Source organism: Sprattus sprattus, assembly GCF_963457725.1.
Source record: "Sprattus sprattus genome assembly, chromosome: 17".
Classification (NCBI taxonomy): domain Eukaryota; kingdom Metazoa; phylum Chordata; class Actinopteri; order Clupeiformes; family Clupeidae; genus Sprattus; species Sprattus sprattus.
The window spans coordinates 17,269,792-17,285,697 of record NC_137915.1 but is presented as its reverse complement, the minus strand read 5'-3'; the positions used below and the strand labels follow the sequence as shown (position 1 = coordinate 17,285,697).

Sequence of the window (15,906 nt, the reverse complement as noted above, 5' to 3'; positions counted from 1 at the left end):
GGGTATGGTTTGAGTGTCAGAATCTTATGCTGTACATCCTTAGCAAATGAGTAAGGATCAGTTCTGGCCATCTAAACATCATCATTTAGCTAACAGATCAAAGTCAGGATTATGGGGAATAACAGGTTTAGCCGTAGGTGTAGTTTTGAAAAACTCTTACATGACTTTGGAAAACTTTTTTTCATAATCCACCTGTGTAGCACAATCATCAAGAAAACGTCCCTCCTCGGCCAACCCCTGAGCTGAACCTGGTCGCCCCGGCAACAGATTCAACCCGGATGACAGGCAGGCCATGGTCCATCTCGTACTGCATCGCCTCTGTGAAGGAGGCGGCGTCAAACATGGCGTGGTAGGCAGAGGCCCTGTCGGCACGGAGACACTGCTGAGGGAAGGAGCTGATCTGTTCCGCCAGCTCCATGGCAACCTGCAGTGCTGGGATACCAAACAAGGCGCAACCACACATGCACATAAACAGTCATATAAACATCTAATGCTCAAATACATAAACACAACATAGACATACACACAGCGTTAGCATGTATATTACAGCCCATTCACATATACAGGAAATACATGCCGTTACACTGTCAAACATGCACAGAAATATACATATATATCATGAGAAGAACATTAAATCATGTCCTGCACATGGAGAAACATACAGAGCAGGGGAAGGGACCCAAGAGAAACAAAGAGAGAAAGGTGTAGAAAGAGAGAAATGGGAGCCAAAGAGGGAGCGAGAAAAAGAGAGATAGAAAGAGAGAGATAGAAAGGGAAAGAGGGACAGATAGAAAGATGGAACAAGCCTGACCTATCTTGTGCCACAGTGCAGTTTCGTTCTTCAATCAGGATGAACCTATTTTGCTCGGAGTTGCACATGAAAGGACTGTACCCGGTCCAAATCTCCTATGGAGACTGCGCTGAGGCCCAACTTCTGATGCTCAAGTGCTTCCCTTTAAGCTATCTCTGCACCCAGCTATCAGCCCCTGAGCCCAATTAGCCCGACTTGGCTGTGGCTGTGAGAGAGAAAAAGCCACTTCCACAACGCATTAGCCTAATCTACTAATGTCTTTTGAAGAATTCTGGTCGAGAGTGAGAGAGAGAGTAAAAGAGACTGAAAGAGAGAGAGACTGAAAGAGAGAGCGATAGAGCACAGAAAGGAAAGGCATTTCTCCAAATGTACGACCACTGTTGCCAGTGAATGAATGCACAAATACCTGCATAACCATCTCTCATATGTTACTGAGGTGCTTGTGAATTCTAATGCAGGCTTTACATACATTATGTCAGTTTTTATTTAAAGGCGAGTCCGATTGGCTGGCCGGTCAGTATGAGATTCTAATTCTAAACACTTTTTGTCAAATGTCAGTATGAGATTCTAATTCTAAACACTTTTTGTCAAATGCAGCACATTTCTTCAAATTTCTTTATGGACTTCTATGAGGGGACGGGTGTAACTTTTATTGGGTGTTGAATTCAAATATCAACAACCTTTTGCGAAACCGAAATCAAATTGCAGACTGCATCTTTAGGTCACCTCCAGCCAATGACTGTAATTCCTTACCTTGGCCATCCGGCACCACTCGATTGGCTAGCCCATAAGCTAAGGCTTCCTGAGCTCCGATTGGCCGGCCGGTCAGTATGAGATCCAGAGCGCGAGACAGACCAATCAGCTTGGGTAGTCTCACTGTGCCCCCATCAATCAGAGGCACACCTGGGAGGGTAAGGGGAATAGGTGTCAAAACCACTGACATGTAAGAAATAATGGCCGCCATGGTTTCCCATTGTGCGAACATATTCAATGCAGTAGTCTCTATCGATGGGCAGGTTGTCAATCAACCCTTATCTACTATGGTTGTTATAGTTACCAGTATTTCTAGGCACTTGGGTATAAGCTGCAAATATCACACTCATACACACACTGTTTAAACACACTGTATGTGTATTTGCAAGTGTGTGTGTGAGTTTGGTATGTATGTGTGTGTGCATGCGCTGTTCTTGTGACACAAGGAAAATGACAGGTAATTGACATCCCACGTTAATTGAGATGTATCCAGGGTCTAGTCATTTTTCTCTTTAGTAATTTCTCACTGTTATCCATTACACTACCCCTGCTACCACACACACACTTATGCCCTGAGGAGTATGTGTCTGTCTGTCTATGTGTGTCTCCCAACCATAAATTCACTTACTTGACCTTTATTAGCAGCACATGCAGCCAAACCTATTTTGATAACCTGGACTAATCTAACTGCCGTCACCGAGGGGAGGTGATGTGTGGGGGGGTCTCCTTCGGGACAGAATTATGGAAATAATGTAATTCTATTCGCACGTCCCGCTACATTCTCCAAAGCCTTTCAAATAAATCAGATTTACATACGGCCAATTGCTTGTCGCTTGTACATCTGCAACCAATTGCGAGGCCTGAGCTGTTCTGGAGTCAGCGCATGTGGAGACCTGACAGATGCTAGAGAGGGGTTTTAAACGTGGGAGTTCCTCTGTCAGAGCATCCATCTGTCCTTCTCTTTCTCTCTCTCTCTCTCTCTCTGTTGCTTTCTTCTGTCTCTCTTTCTCTTTCCATCCCTCCATTTCCATCCTCTCTCTCTCTCTTCTCTACCTCCCTCTTCTCCATCCCTCTATCCTTTCTCTCAACAGTCAGGTCCTCAGAGATAGGTCTTACTTCTTGGGCGAAGTGTAGAGGCAGATGGGAGTTGGAGTTTGGAGGCGGCCCAGTGCTGGAAGCTAAAGAGGCACTCAGAAATGCTGTCAGGGGACGGGAGAGAGCGGGGATTTGGATGCATTCACGTCTGCTCATGGAACAGTGCAGCTAAAAGTGTGTGTACTTTACACACACACACTGTACTCCAAAGTCTGCAATGGGGAGTTCTGTCTCTCTCCACAGTTCTGCTGTACCCCATTATCTCGCCTACCTTTGCTCTATCTCCCTCCACACACACACACACACACACACACACACACAAACACACACACACACACACACACACACACACACACACACACACACACACACACACACACACACACACACACACACACACACACACACACACACACACACACACACACACACACACACACACACACACACACACACACACACACACACACACACACAGTACTCCAAAGTCTGCCATGGGGAGTTCTGTCTCTCTCCACAGTTCTGCTGTACCCCATTATCTCGCCTACCTTTGTTCTCTCTCTCTCTCTCTCTCTCTCTCTCTCTCTCTCTCTCAACACAAGCTCTCCTATCTTTCTTTGTCCCTCCAAACATCTATCTCTTCCCTCTCTGGTCACCTTCTCTGGCTCTCACTCTCTTTCTCTCTATCTTTCTCTCTCCCCTAACACCCTCCTGTTGTGCCAAGCCACAGCCCAGGGAGTAGAGAGAGACTCGGGATGCTTCGGACTCCTCCTCCTCCTCCTCCTCCTCCTCCTCCCCACAAGCCCCGGAGGCCTGATTAGATTAAAGCCAGCAGCCAGGAGCCGAGCGAAGAGCCTGGTCTGGGCCTCCTCTGCTATCACACCCCGCTAGCACCAGATACCAGGCCTGGCCCAGGCCTCTTGGCCAGCGAGCTTCAGAGCCACTGGCATCAGCACTATCAGGTGCCGGAAAGACTCCCCTTATCCGGCACCCGTCTAGAACACCCCCTCAGCGCACACACACACACACACACCTCCCCAACAACTAGCAGATAGCCCACCCACCCCCACCATCCTGTCTCGGATGTGTCCTGTTTGCCCTGATGCGGTGGCAGTCCAGCCCTTTGTTCTCCCTGGGAGGGGAAGTATGTGTCAGGGTGAGCCTCCAGCCTCGTCAGGCCCAGGCCTAGGCCCAGAGAGAGGAGCACAATGAGAGAGAGGGAGGTGCATGGGAGAGATAGAGGCTCGAAGCCCAGTCTCATTTCACACAGGTTATGGTTAAGGGGAAAAAGGGACGCATTCCTGTGGCAGTAAAATATGACGGTCCTTGACAACTTGATGTAGGTTCACTGCTTCTGGGAAAGTGGTAAAGGTAGTCTTTGTGTGAGATGTCTGTCAAGGTCCGCATTTCACTCAGGAGGAGGTATGTGAAGCAAACAGAGAGGAAAGTTCGGCACACATTGATAATGTTTTGATTGAGAGACACAGTACATTGCATTAAACCAACCCGCAAAAGCAAAGATTTGTGCAGAATTTCTCTCCATTTCAGGAAGGTAAACCTTACAGTGCACGCATGTGCAAAGCCAGAACAGATAAACCAATCAGAAGCCCCATATCTATTTGGCCAGTGCCCAAGGGACAACCGGTTATTCTTTCTTCTCTTCCTTCTCCCGCAGATAAAGAGTCTTCACCCATCCGTTCGGGAGTGTGTTGAACCCTGCGGGTAGTCCAGTGCAGTGTGATGCTTTCCGCTTTCCTCTCTCCCTCTCCCTCTCCCTCTCTCTCTCTCTCTCTCTCTCTCTCTCTTTCTATCATAGAGCACGATGTCAGGGGCTACCACTTCAGAGCTACTTCAAAGCCTTCACTTCCACAATGGGCTCCCACGAGAGTAATGCGATTACAACAATGAGGATTAGAGAAGTCCAACAGAAACCGCAGAGAACAGGCCGATGGATGGATGGATGGGGAGATGAGAGAAGGGGAGAGAGAGAGAGAGACCTCCCTAAAATCCCACTTCGGGAACACTGTCAAGTCTTAATCGGAAGCGGAGGGACCTAATCTCCTGCTTTCACAGCACGGCCAAACACGTTTGTGTCCGATAAGGTCCTAAAGCAACAGCGCGAGTAAGGACACGCGGAGACACACAACCTCACGAAAGCACAAGGGAGAAAGTAACTGCTGCAGCACCGAGAATTAAATTAAAACAGCTTGAAGTGATTAATGTTATATGGTGGATTTCCAGTTCCTATTTTATAACTCATAGTAGCTAATAACTGTAAGTGAGGAAGGCTTTCAATAAATGAAGTCAGTTGGCAACTGCAGTTGCTGGTGTGCGGGTGGGTTTGTGTGAGTGTGTGTGTGTTGTGTGGGGGATTGAATGAGTATGTGGTATGTGTGTTTGTGTGTGCGAGAGAGAGAGAGAGAGAGAGAGTGTGTGTGTGTGCACGCATGTTTGTGGTGGTTGTGTGTGTGTGTCTATTGTAACATACACATACAGTATGTATACACACAGGTACATTTACACGCATTTATATTTTATTTATTTCTTTGTTTAATTCATTACTGGCACCCGTGGCATCCTGACATGTGCAGCTGTTGGGCCCTCAGGTGGGGCTATCGCTTTAATTGGGGAACCTTTGTTGAAAATGGCGATGGTGCACAGACTGTGTGTGGTATCGACAGAATTGCTGCAGCAGAACAGATAAGTTCAGCTTTGGGGATACTCCAGAAAGGAGGGTTTATTCAAACCTGGAAAAGTGACCATAGTGACTGACACGCCATTGCATTCACACAAACCACACAGGGACATCGGGAGAAAGAAGCACCAGCTAGTTTTAGGGAACGATAACCCCCCCCCCCAACACTAAGACAAAATGGAAAGGGATCAAACTGAATAAATCTCTTCATGTGTGGCACGATTGACGGGGGCGCTGGAGAAGACCATCCGTTGGTGCTAAAAGGTCAGCCTCATCTCTCTGAGTGGTCCGTCAGGTGCCAGACCATCTTAGTTACATTAGTTTTGTTTTATTACACACACAAACACACACACACACCTTAGTTACTGCCGTACTTTCTGTTATCTGAGTATCTCTTATATTTAACGAGTTGGGAGACGCTATGCAGAGTATCCAATGTGAAACCCTGTCCTGTGCGTTTTCTGGACCACCCTGTGCTGTAGGGTCGGTATGCTCTGCAGGTGTCTTACCGACTGGAGTTCCCACTGCAAGCCGCTGGGCTCGGGTGTGGTTCCTCTTCGCCTCTGCTCCGCTCGAAGCCTGAGGCCTCATCGCGGCGGAGGGCTTATGTTGCGTTGCGTCCGACTGGCATATATAGCGGACACACACACATCCCCTCTCTGGCAGGCTCCCTAGCGCTACACACCCCATCCATCTCGCTAATTGGGGCTGTGAGTGCGGCCTGGAGTCAGTGCCAACTTCCTCCGCTGCATCCAGCTAGGAGGTCCTTCGCCACTGCGGCCTCCCCGGCAGGTCAACCACCCTGACCAACACGCCTGGCTCCAGCTTGTTCACACACACACACACACACACACACACATACACAGAGGACATTGAGAGGGGTGGGTGGGTGGAATGGTGCTAACAGCCGTAGCCACTGCCACTGCCAGGCCTTCGGGTGAGCCTCACCCTCGCGGTTTCCAATTATTTCTTGAATAAATAATGTGAGGAGTGTGCTTCATGTAAAGATGCAAGATGGGTGTTTTGGGGACGATCCAAAAATGTGAAATCCATTCAAACATCCATCTTTCAGGACATGCTAAACAGGTGCCAGCTGTGCAATGAAACACTTCGGCTCAAAAACCGAATGAACTCGGAGGACGCACAGATGACAGGGCCTCTGCTGTGAATGCAGACATTTTATTTCCCATGCTGGGACATCGTCCCGTTATTTTTTATAATTATGTTCAAGTGCCTTTGGGTCATCCTAATGTGCACATTGTCTTTCTCACTGATTAGGTCTCTCTGCTCCCTCTCCCTGGTGGTCGAAGATTATTTCAAATAATGCTTAAATCTGCCAAAAGCAGTGCTATGCTACAATCACTGCTAAGTGCTCAAACTGCTCAAACTGCTTCTACTTCCATTGATTGTTAAAAACTGGCCCCACCGCTCCAGTCCTTCATAAGGAGATGAAGAACACAATTGGCTGCTTCCCTTAGTGGCAGCACCATTACCGCTGTAATAACGCTGTCATTATCCCATAACTGTTGAAGTCATTGCACTACTGGGTCTATGCCACATTCTCATGCAGGCCTAAACATTAACTTTTTGTATGTTAAATCGTCATCATCATCTTATTCATTGTTCCTCATCACCATACCCATTAAGTACATATACGCATATTAGGCAGTCAAACTCGCTTTGTCTCTTTCTTCCCCCCCTAGTCTAGACTTTCTCCGCTGGGATGCTGCTAGAGTCTCTCCACCTGATCTACTTGGAGAACCCTCAGCTTACACCTACTCACACCCAGCACTTATTCCACCCCATTCTCTTTGATAGCCAATACCCTCAATGTACATAAGTGCCACCTTTGGCATAGTTTTCTGTTTTATTGCTCTTCTTAGCCTTGTAATAGTAACCTTACGGGCACACTGTATACCCACTAAGCTGTTCTACAATACTTAAATAAGAGTGGATCAGGTGGGGAGAGATCATTAATGTATCTCATGTATGTATCATGTGAATACCATGTTATGTTTGTATTTATTGGGTACATTTTACTACATGTATGCTAGCAAGCTTATCCTGATACGTGAATTCATCTGTCATGTTTCTGATCGTCTCCCCTCCTCTTCTGCCACAAGCCCCCCCTTCTTTTTCTATCTCTACCCGGCTGGCTCCAGCAGATGGGCCCCCTCTTATGAGTTGAGGTTCTGCTCGAGGTATCTTGAGGAGGGAGTTTTTCCTTGCCCCTGTCGCCATTGTGCTCGCTCCAGGGGGTTTCAGGCCCTGGGCTCTGTAAAGCACCTAGAGACAATTTGATTGTTTTAGTGCTATATAAATACAATTTAATTTAATTATTCCTTTAACAGTTACTTGGATATACTGACTATCTGCACACTGCTTAAGTCTTCGCAGCACTGTTCCATGGCACATCATTCTGCAGAGCTGCAGGTTGTCTCCAGCATGTAGCCTCTACTCAGCTGGATTGAGGCTTAAGATGAGAGGCTTCAGGTTTAAGAGAAGTTTGACAGGAAGCAGATTTGGAGCTGAGGCTAATGTTCAGCCACATCAGACAGCCATTGGATGACTCGAGCTGGGCCTCATCTTTTCGTTTCTAGTTTTTTTTTTCTCTCTCTTTCTTTCTTTCCCCCTTCTTAGACCACAAGGGATTCCCTCAGGCAGTTCCCATCTGTGTCTCGCTGCAAACGCACGCCGAATTTATCTGTCAAAACAGGATTAAGGAAAACCTACCAGGGGGATCTGAAAATAAACGTTTGCCAACCACAAGAGAGCAGGCTGAGAGAGAGAGGGAAAGAGAAAGGGAGAGAGAGGGAGAGAGCGCCATTACTTTTGATGAATGGTGTTTAAGCTTGTGCTTAGCACTGCGGGTTCAGTGCTAGCGCGGCAGGAGACAGCCTTGCTGCAGACAGAAGGGTGCGTATGGGTGGTGATGGGAAGAGAAAAACGGAGGCAGGCAGGCGGGGGTGGAGGGTGGGGAGAGAAACAAAAAAAAAAATCATTTTCAAAATGACAGTCATACCTCCTCCATTAAAACAGCCACAGGGCCGTCTCTTAGGGAAAAGGAACGACATGCAAATTTGTTGACAGGCAATGAAGGGGCTGTAGGGGTGGGGCATCATTACCGATAGAGAAGAAGTGAGCAGTTAAAACCCGTGCATAAAAAACCACAAGCAAAAAAAAAATGAAAAAGAAAAAAAGCTTTGAGCTTTTCTGAGCGCACACTAAAGCTGAAATAACAACAGGACGCTGAAGTGCACTGAGATTGGCCTCTTGAAGTGAGCATAGCACTGTCCGGGCCAAGTGCAACTGTTTACGTTAGTTTTGTTTATCTAGGTTTCCACTGTTTGCTCATTTACCGAGCGCCTGTGTCCCAACTGTGAGACTACAACAAGGCGGTTATTCTCACCGAGGATGGCACTCTAAATTAAGAATGACTGTGGCACTGGCGTCATTGTGGGGAAGTATTGTAACCGGCCCTGTCCTCAACCTGAGCTATTGTTCTGTATCTTTCTGTGAACATTAGTGAACATAACAACGTTCCTGATCATTTGGATCATGCCCACTTTTGTTTCAAATCAGTACGACCCTCTGAAATGACTCTTTTCAGTGCATTATGAGGTTCAAGTAAGATTTAAAAAAGAACAGTTCCAGGACACACATGTAGTTAATGGCCTTGTGTTTTGTTTTCTCCCTTTGTGGGAACCGCTTCCAGAGTCCTGAGGGCTGCACAGAAACCAACTGAGGAGCATGAAATAGGAGACAAGCTTACAAAAGTGAAGATGAAATGAAGACAGAGCGAGTCTCACGGTAAATCACTGAAACGGGTTATCTGTCCTCCACCACCAACTAAGCCCGTGGTGCCCCGTAAAAAGCCGGCGCTGGTGAATCCCCGGCGTCTTCCTCCCCGGCTCACAGACCCTGGCGACGCCGATAAGGACAGACATGCTGGTGGTGTGGTGGCAGTGGCAGAGAAGGAGGCGGCGGGTTTTTTTTTTTTTTTTCAGACGAGCCCGTGCCAGACAGTCTGAGGAGAACTGAACGGGTCGCATCTCTCGTCTGGACTCGTCTGGTCTGGTGCCGTCAAGACACCGGGCACTGCCAGCCGAGCCCTGCTTAATTACAGACACAGAATGATAAGCCGGCTAGTCTTCTGCAGAACCCAGGGAGCCAAGGGATTCTGCCTGCCTCTGACAGTAAATTACAGCACGGGCAAGCATATTTATAAACACAGCGGTTGTATTTTTAGACCGAGAGGAAGGAGGGATACACTAAAACAAGTGTGGAGGGAGGGGGGTGGGAGGAAGACAAGAAATGTGTGCGAAAGCTCTTTCCATTTCCTCTTTGTGGTTATCAGAGGAGAGGCTTAACTTAGGCTCATAAAAGTGTGAACACTGGCGAGAGAGAGAAAGAGAGAAAGAGAGAGAGAGAGAGAGAGAGAAAGAGAGCGGTCAGTTGTATGTGGATCTGGGTCTAGAGAGAAGTAACGCTCCAGTTCCTCGAAGGCCTCTGTGAGTGGTGAGGGGGACGCAGCGTTTCTATTTTGTCTGGTAGCGACAGGTGGAGGCTGAGATTGGAAAACACGATCTGGACCTAAGGCCATACCAACACCCTCATACATATTGTGCACCAACACACACACACACACACACACCAGATGACCGCTAGTAGAAGGATGACTTGGCAGGTCAGTTAATAGAGCAAACCCAATGTGAAATGCAAAACTCCACTGGCTTGAGTCCAGCAGGACACTGTACATGATTTACCCCAAAGACATAAAGGCTCCGATATCAAGATGTAAGTGAGTGTGAGGCCACGACTAACCAAATCTCCTGCAGAAGACCCCCATGATGGCACTCTCCTCCACCACCCTCATGTCTGCAAGTAGGGCCAGTTCCAGACCCCCGGCCACAGCATGGCCGCTAACTGCAGCGATCAGCGGTTTGGACAGCAGCAGCCTAGACGGTCCCTGAGGCCGACAGGAAGGGAACAGTGGTGAGGGTTACAATGCTAGTCTGCAACATGAAAATGTGACACTGAGAGGTGACAGCTAAATTAACGTTAATCAAAAAACTGCTGCCTTTTTAACACTTGAGTAAAACAATGGTAAAGCTCTAAGAATCAAAGAAAACATTCTCCATGGCCAAGGTGCATGCCTCAACTGGAATTACTTCAATAACGTGTGAAGCATGAAGCTCACAGCTCCAATACCTTGAGTTTAAAGCCGTTGTCCAAAATTAGCATTTCTAACTGCCACCAGGTTTAGTCTGGAGCGTCCATCCTTTCCTTTCAGATAATACACAAAATGGCCGACTGGGATTCCCATATCTCTTTGAAACCCTCCCGTCTGGTCATTCAGACAGATCATGTTGAGGTTTTACAGAGCCAAAGAGAGCTCTTCAGAATATATTTTTTTAATTGTATTTTTCAAATAGTTATGAGTGTTAACCAGTAGTTTAACTATTCCAAAAAAAAACTCCAGCTGTAATACCAAATGAGCTCTTCACTAGTCTTCACTACGCTACAATTGTCTCTGACAGTCAGAAACTCTGACCTTACATTGCAGTGTCCTGGAAAGGCTTGTCGTCTGGGTGTTCAAGCTTCACCAAATTTAAAGCACTGAAATGAATGTGTTCTCTGTGTAGATGTGATCAAATACAGTGCAGTAACACTGGAGTGCTAGGTGCTCAAAAGGGTCTACAGCCTCTGGGAGTCTGAGCCATCGGGACCCATTTCCAAAACTATGATGTTGACACAGCAATACGCATATCTCAAATGTCTCAGGGGCAAAGAAACAGAATAGGAAAAACTGAATACATATGCCTCCTGTGGAGAATTGGGGAGTGTGTGTTTATCTATCCTACACATGACCATATTCCACGAAAATCAATTTGAAGATGATACCAGTACTGGGTGCCTATAAAAACAGGCATACAATGTCGGCATACGGTCTCTGAGTGACTGATGCAATCAACGTAGGCAAACACTGCTGCTTCATCAGATACCTCAGTGTGTGTGTGTGTGTGTGTGTGTGTGTGTGCGTGTGTGTGTGTGTGTGTGTGTGTGTGTGTGAGTGTGAGAGCGTTTTTGTGTGTGTGTGTGTGTGTGTGTGTGTGTGTGTGTGTGAGAATGTGAGTGTGTGAGCGAGACACAAAGGGAGAAGAGCTTATGCTGATGTTCCTACCATAGGCCCGGGACCTTTAGTGACATCTTGCTCCAATTTGAGGGAGGCAGAGTGATGGGCCAGCTCCTTCAGATCATAACCAGCACAGAAATTCCCTCCTGGAAGAGACCACAAAATTACAAAGTATGGCAGCTGGAAACCGAATAGGAAGGGGGGGAGAAGAGGATAAAAAAACAACTTGATAGAAAGAGAGAGAGAGGGAAAGAAAGCGGTAGAGAGAGAAAAAGAATGAAAGAGAGCAGCAATTTATAAATGGGTATGAGGGGCTCAGAGGCTGGCACCCAAACGGTTTTCTTCCTTAGGAGCCGAGCAGCGAATAGGCAAACTGAGGCGCACAATGGCTTTCTTTAATGACACAGAAAGGAGCGCGCCCAGCCTGCCAGACTTTCCAGCACACTCATGTGGTCGTCACATTAAGCCTGACCACGGTGACGGCCAATCCTGCATCATAGTACCTTACATACACCCGGCTAAGAGCATGCAGCGCTTTGAGGACATCATGAAAAGCTCCTTCATCCTTCACCACACCGGCAGAAGGAGGTTCGCATGGTTCCACTGAGTTGTAAAGGAGAGATGGTTCTCAAACATGGTAATGGTGACTAGTGGACTCTAGGTGGATCTGTAGAATGCTCAAAGACGGCATGTACATGTGCTCATTTAGCAGATGCTTTTATCCAAAACGACTTACGAACAGATTTATGTTTCATCAGTACTTCAGTGCTCCCTCGGAATCGAACCCATAATGTAAGTGTTTAAGTGCGCACCTCGCAGGAACAAACATCTCAAATGAAATCTCCTACAGCACCATGAAATTCAGCTTGAACATGATTGTACACTGATCTTTGGTGCACACCTAAGTTGAATATGTAAAGGGACTGGGCGGTTTCAACTTTTTCTCTGAGTGCCAGAAGCAACAAAGAAGGCATTTTGGAGTGAGTGTCCACATGAGGCCTCAACATCATGTCAGGTAAACATCTCATCAACGACGGGTCAGAGCCCATGAGTACATCAGTGGGTTCAGAAATGACTGCACAGTTCCACGGCGAGTCTGAAAAGACCCATAAATGTGTGCATTCGCTTCCCGTCGCCGCATATTTCTAAAGAGGGGTAATTATTCATAATTTCTCAGGAGGCACTGAAACACTTTTCCTAAAGTGGAACTGAAATGAAAATGATTATGTTTTGACTAATTTGAGCAAAATGGCTTCCTCATGGTGCGGGCTGGCTCGGCGCTGCGGCGCTGAATGTGAATGAGCAAGCGATCCGGTCCACAGTGGCCCGCTGTCCCCGGCATGACGGGGCTACATGTGGACATCCAAGACAAATTTGCCAGGGGACGTGAACTTGTGTTAACAGCACGAAAATGAGAGGACCAGCAATAGCTGAGGGCATTTAGCCCCATCCAGATTTAACCCGTTTCACACACAAGATTTGCTGTGGACACTCTCAGTCTCAGTCTCTGTCCTGTCCAGTCCAGTCCAGTCCAGTCCAGTCCAGTCCAGTCCAGTCCAGTCCAGTCCAGTTCAGTTCAGTTCAGCACAGCATAATTAATGCCATTTCAAAAGCCCTTATCTGGCCGGCGTCCATTTTTGGGAGTGTGTGGACATTAAATAAAAATGTCCTTTGGTCCCTGGGGATGGTGCAGCACTTTCAGCGGAGGTAGGCCTGATCCAGGCTGAAGAAAGTATTTCACACTGGTAATAAGGTTCCAGGTTTGATTCTGTGTGTATTTGTGAATGTGTGTGTGTGTGTGTGTGTGTGTGTGTGTGTGTGTGTGTGTGTGTGTGCTGATTATTTAATTGGCATTAAAAGTTTGTGTAACGATATCTGCTGAAGTGCTGACACAGAGCAGAGGAGGCTGGCAGATGTGTGAGGTTCCGGGCTGTGTTGAGACCTAACGGAGGAGGCGGAAGAAACGGAGGAGGAAGAGGAGGTGGAGAGGGAGGAGGAAAGGAGGTGGAGAGGGGGGGAGACCACCTCAACAGCTTACCCAACCGCTTACTGATCTCCCGGATGCAGTTAAAAAACAGTTAATTAGGTGACAGGAGGGGGATAAAGCCACCCTCTCCCGACACACACACACTAACATACTAACTTATTTCGACTTATGCACACATACACCCACTCATACACGTCTACACACACACAGGCACGTACACAAAAACAAATACTGGTTCACACTCCCATAGGAGTGAAAATGTACTCTCACACACACACACAAACACACACTCACACACACAAACACACACTCACACACACAAACACAGGAGAGCTAAAGCCTGCAGCTAGAGGAATGGTTCAGAAGGCGTTTGATCTCTCACCAGTGCTGATTGGGCCGCTGTGGTTTCCCACATGTAATTAGAGAAATCAAAATAATTGGACAGGCATTGTGTGCTAGGGCTGGGACAGACATAATTATATTCTCCGAAGTCCATGCAATCAAAACAACAAAAAAGAAAATGAAAAGACATATCGAGTTCAGAGCATAATTACCAACACCTCACTGCTTAGAGCACAGCTATGCCACAGAGAGATGAAATACACTCGATCAAGTGTGCATGGCCAGCAATGTCATAAATGTGTTGAACGATTTGGTGTTAGGGCCTACAGGCCTTCTCCTAACACTAATCCAAATCAATTTACATCAAAAGGACCACAAAAACTGTACACAACCTAAGCGTAAATACGGAGCAGTACATTTTAATGAAGAAGTACTACCATGGGCTATTTTCCACTATAAATAAGTTTACTCAAGCTCACCTTTCAGTTCACTCTAAGAAAAAATAGTAACTAGAATGCTTTAGGGCTCGTCTTGAACCTGTCTACATATGGAATCGTTAATAATTGAATAGAGCCCTCTGGTAAGGCGTTCTTCCATAGAAAACCTTATGGGCGAGTATTGGGCTTTTAAGCTTTGGAGCAATTTACTGCAGCTACTGGTGTTTAAGGCAGCGTAGAGCACCCAATGAACAGCAGTATGTAAACAAATAGTGTCCTATAGAGCCACTGTTCTGTTATATTTCTGATTTTATTTATTATTTTGAGTAGGCCTTCTTAATATGTCTCTTTATATGACAGTACTCACAAAAACGCACAAAGTGTCTTCTGGACTGAAATACAGCATTTTCCCCTCTTTTTGGGCCACTCAACTCTCCTCAAGGTCAACGAGGTCAGGGCAGAAGCACTTACCGATGCCGTGCAGCACTGCCGCACAGATGGAATGGTCCTCCTCAAACGCTTTCAGCTCCTCCAGCAACCTCCGAGCCGTCTCCTGGTTGACCGCGTTGCGCACCTCCGGCCGGTTTAACGCCACGGTGACCACTGGCCCTCTCCGCTCCACCACCACGGTCCGCCCAGTGGCTGGAGGACAATGGAAGTGAGACCACAGCACTTAAGCAGAATCCAGGACACATGATACACAAACGTCCCTTCTCCACAGGAATGTCATGTTAAATGGGTTCTGGACAGGAGAACGAGATGGTCTTTTATTTTTAATGATTAGTTAACAGCCCAGCCCAATGGTTAGTTAACAGCCCAGCTGGCCAGTGAACCAACGTGCTGGTGAGTTGCAGATGCAATCAAACTCAACCGCCACGTAAATGTTTATCTGTAAGCAAGCTCTTGAATGTTCAATGTAAAAACAGCTGCTATCCTCATGAATAAAAGGTTTTAAGCACTGGCTGCTAGGGAGAAATACACCTACAACAGTATATAACAGTATATAATATATAAATATGTCTACACATTCTATAAAATGTTAAGTCGATGAAGTAGCCTAACAAATTATGTTCATCATTCTCTGTGCGAAATCTGTCCCTTGCTGATGTGTCCGATTGTCCTATTGTCACAAGGGTAGATTTAAGGGGACGCACGCTGTAAACTGACGTTATGGTGGAGTATGGCAATACGTTTATGATGATAACATTTAAATTCTAATTACATAACCACAGACAAAATGTCAAAATAGTGTTTTTCAGACGGGCTATGAAAAAACATTGTTGTATTTTGCTGCCCCCTAACGTCACTGAGGTAGCCCGTGTGACCCTACCAAGTTCAGCAGAGACGACATTGATAATCATTTTTTTCACTGGTTTGGCAGGTTTACCTGTCTCTTTCCCACTTGCTGTGCAGAAATGTCCGTTAGAAACGACGCAACTTTGTTTAATCGCTTTTCTCAAATGAAAACGAACATGCTGGGTCTTCACGGTGTGTGGTAGAACTCCTCGCATTCTCATGGCCGCCATTCCTAGTTTAGTCCTTAAATCCTTAATATTTCACAGGCACCATTAACAACAACTTCAGGTTTACCAAAATCTGATAGATTAATTATTTTACAGTCATATCTGAAGAAAAAACTTGCAGTGCTCA

General features: G+C 46.6%; 1 protein-coding gene across 1 annotated transcript; it reads right to left on the bottom strand.

The window, feature by feature from the left end:
- Positions 1–208: 208 nt before the first annotated feature.
- Positions 209–15,835, bottom strand: LOC308378436 (enoyl-CoA hydratase EchA19; the record flags this gene model as incomplete). The annotated part of the gene is made up of 6 exons (XM_080855344.1): positions 15,644–15,835; positions 14,728–14,898; positions 11,539–11,636; positions 10,179–10,323; positions 1,565–1,714; positions 209–432 (listed from the first exon to the last, which is right to left on the bottom strand). The coding sequence occupies exons 1-6, from the start codon at positions 15,780–15,782 to the stop codon at positions 209–211; spliced, it is 927 nt and encodes a 308-aa protein (XP_080711470.1). The 5' UTR covers positions 15,783–15,835.
- Between the last annotated feature and the right edge of the window lie 71 nt (positions 15,836–15,906).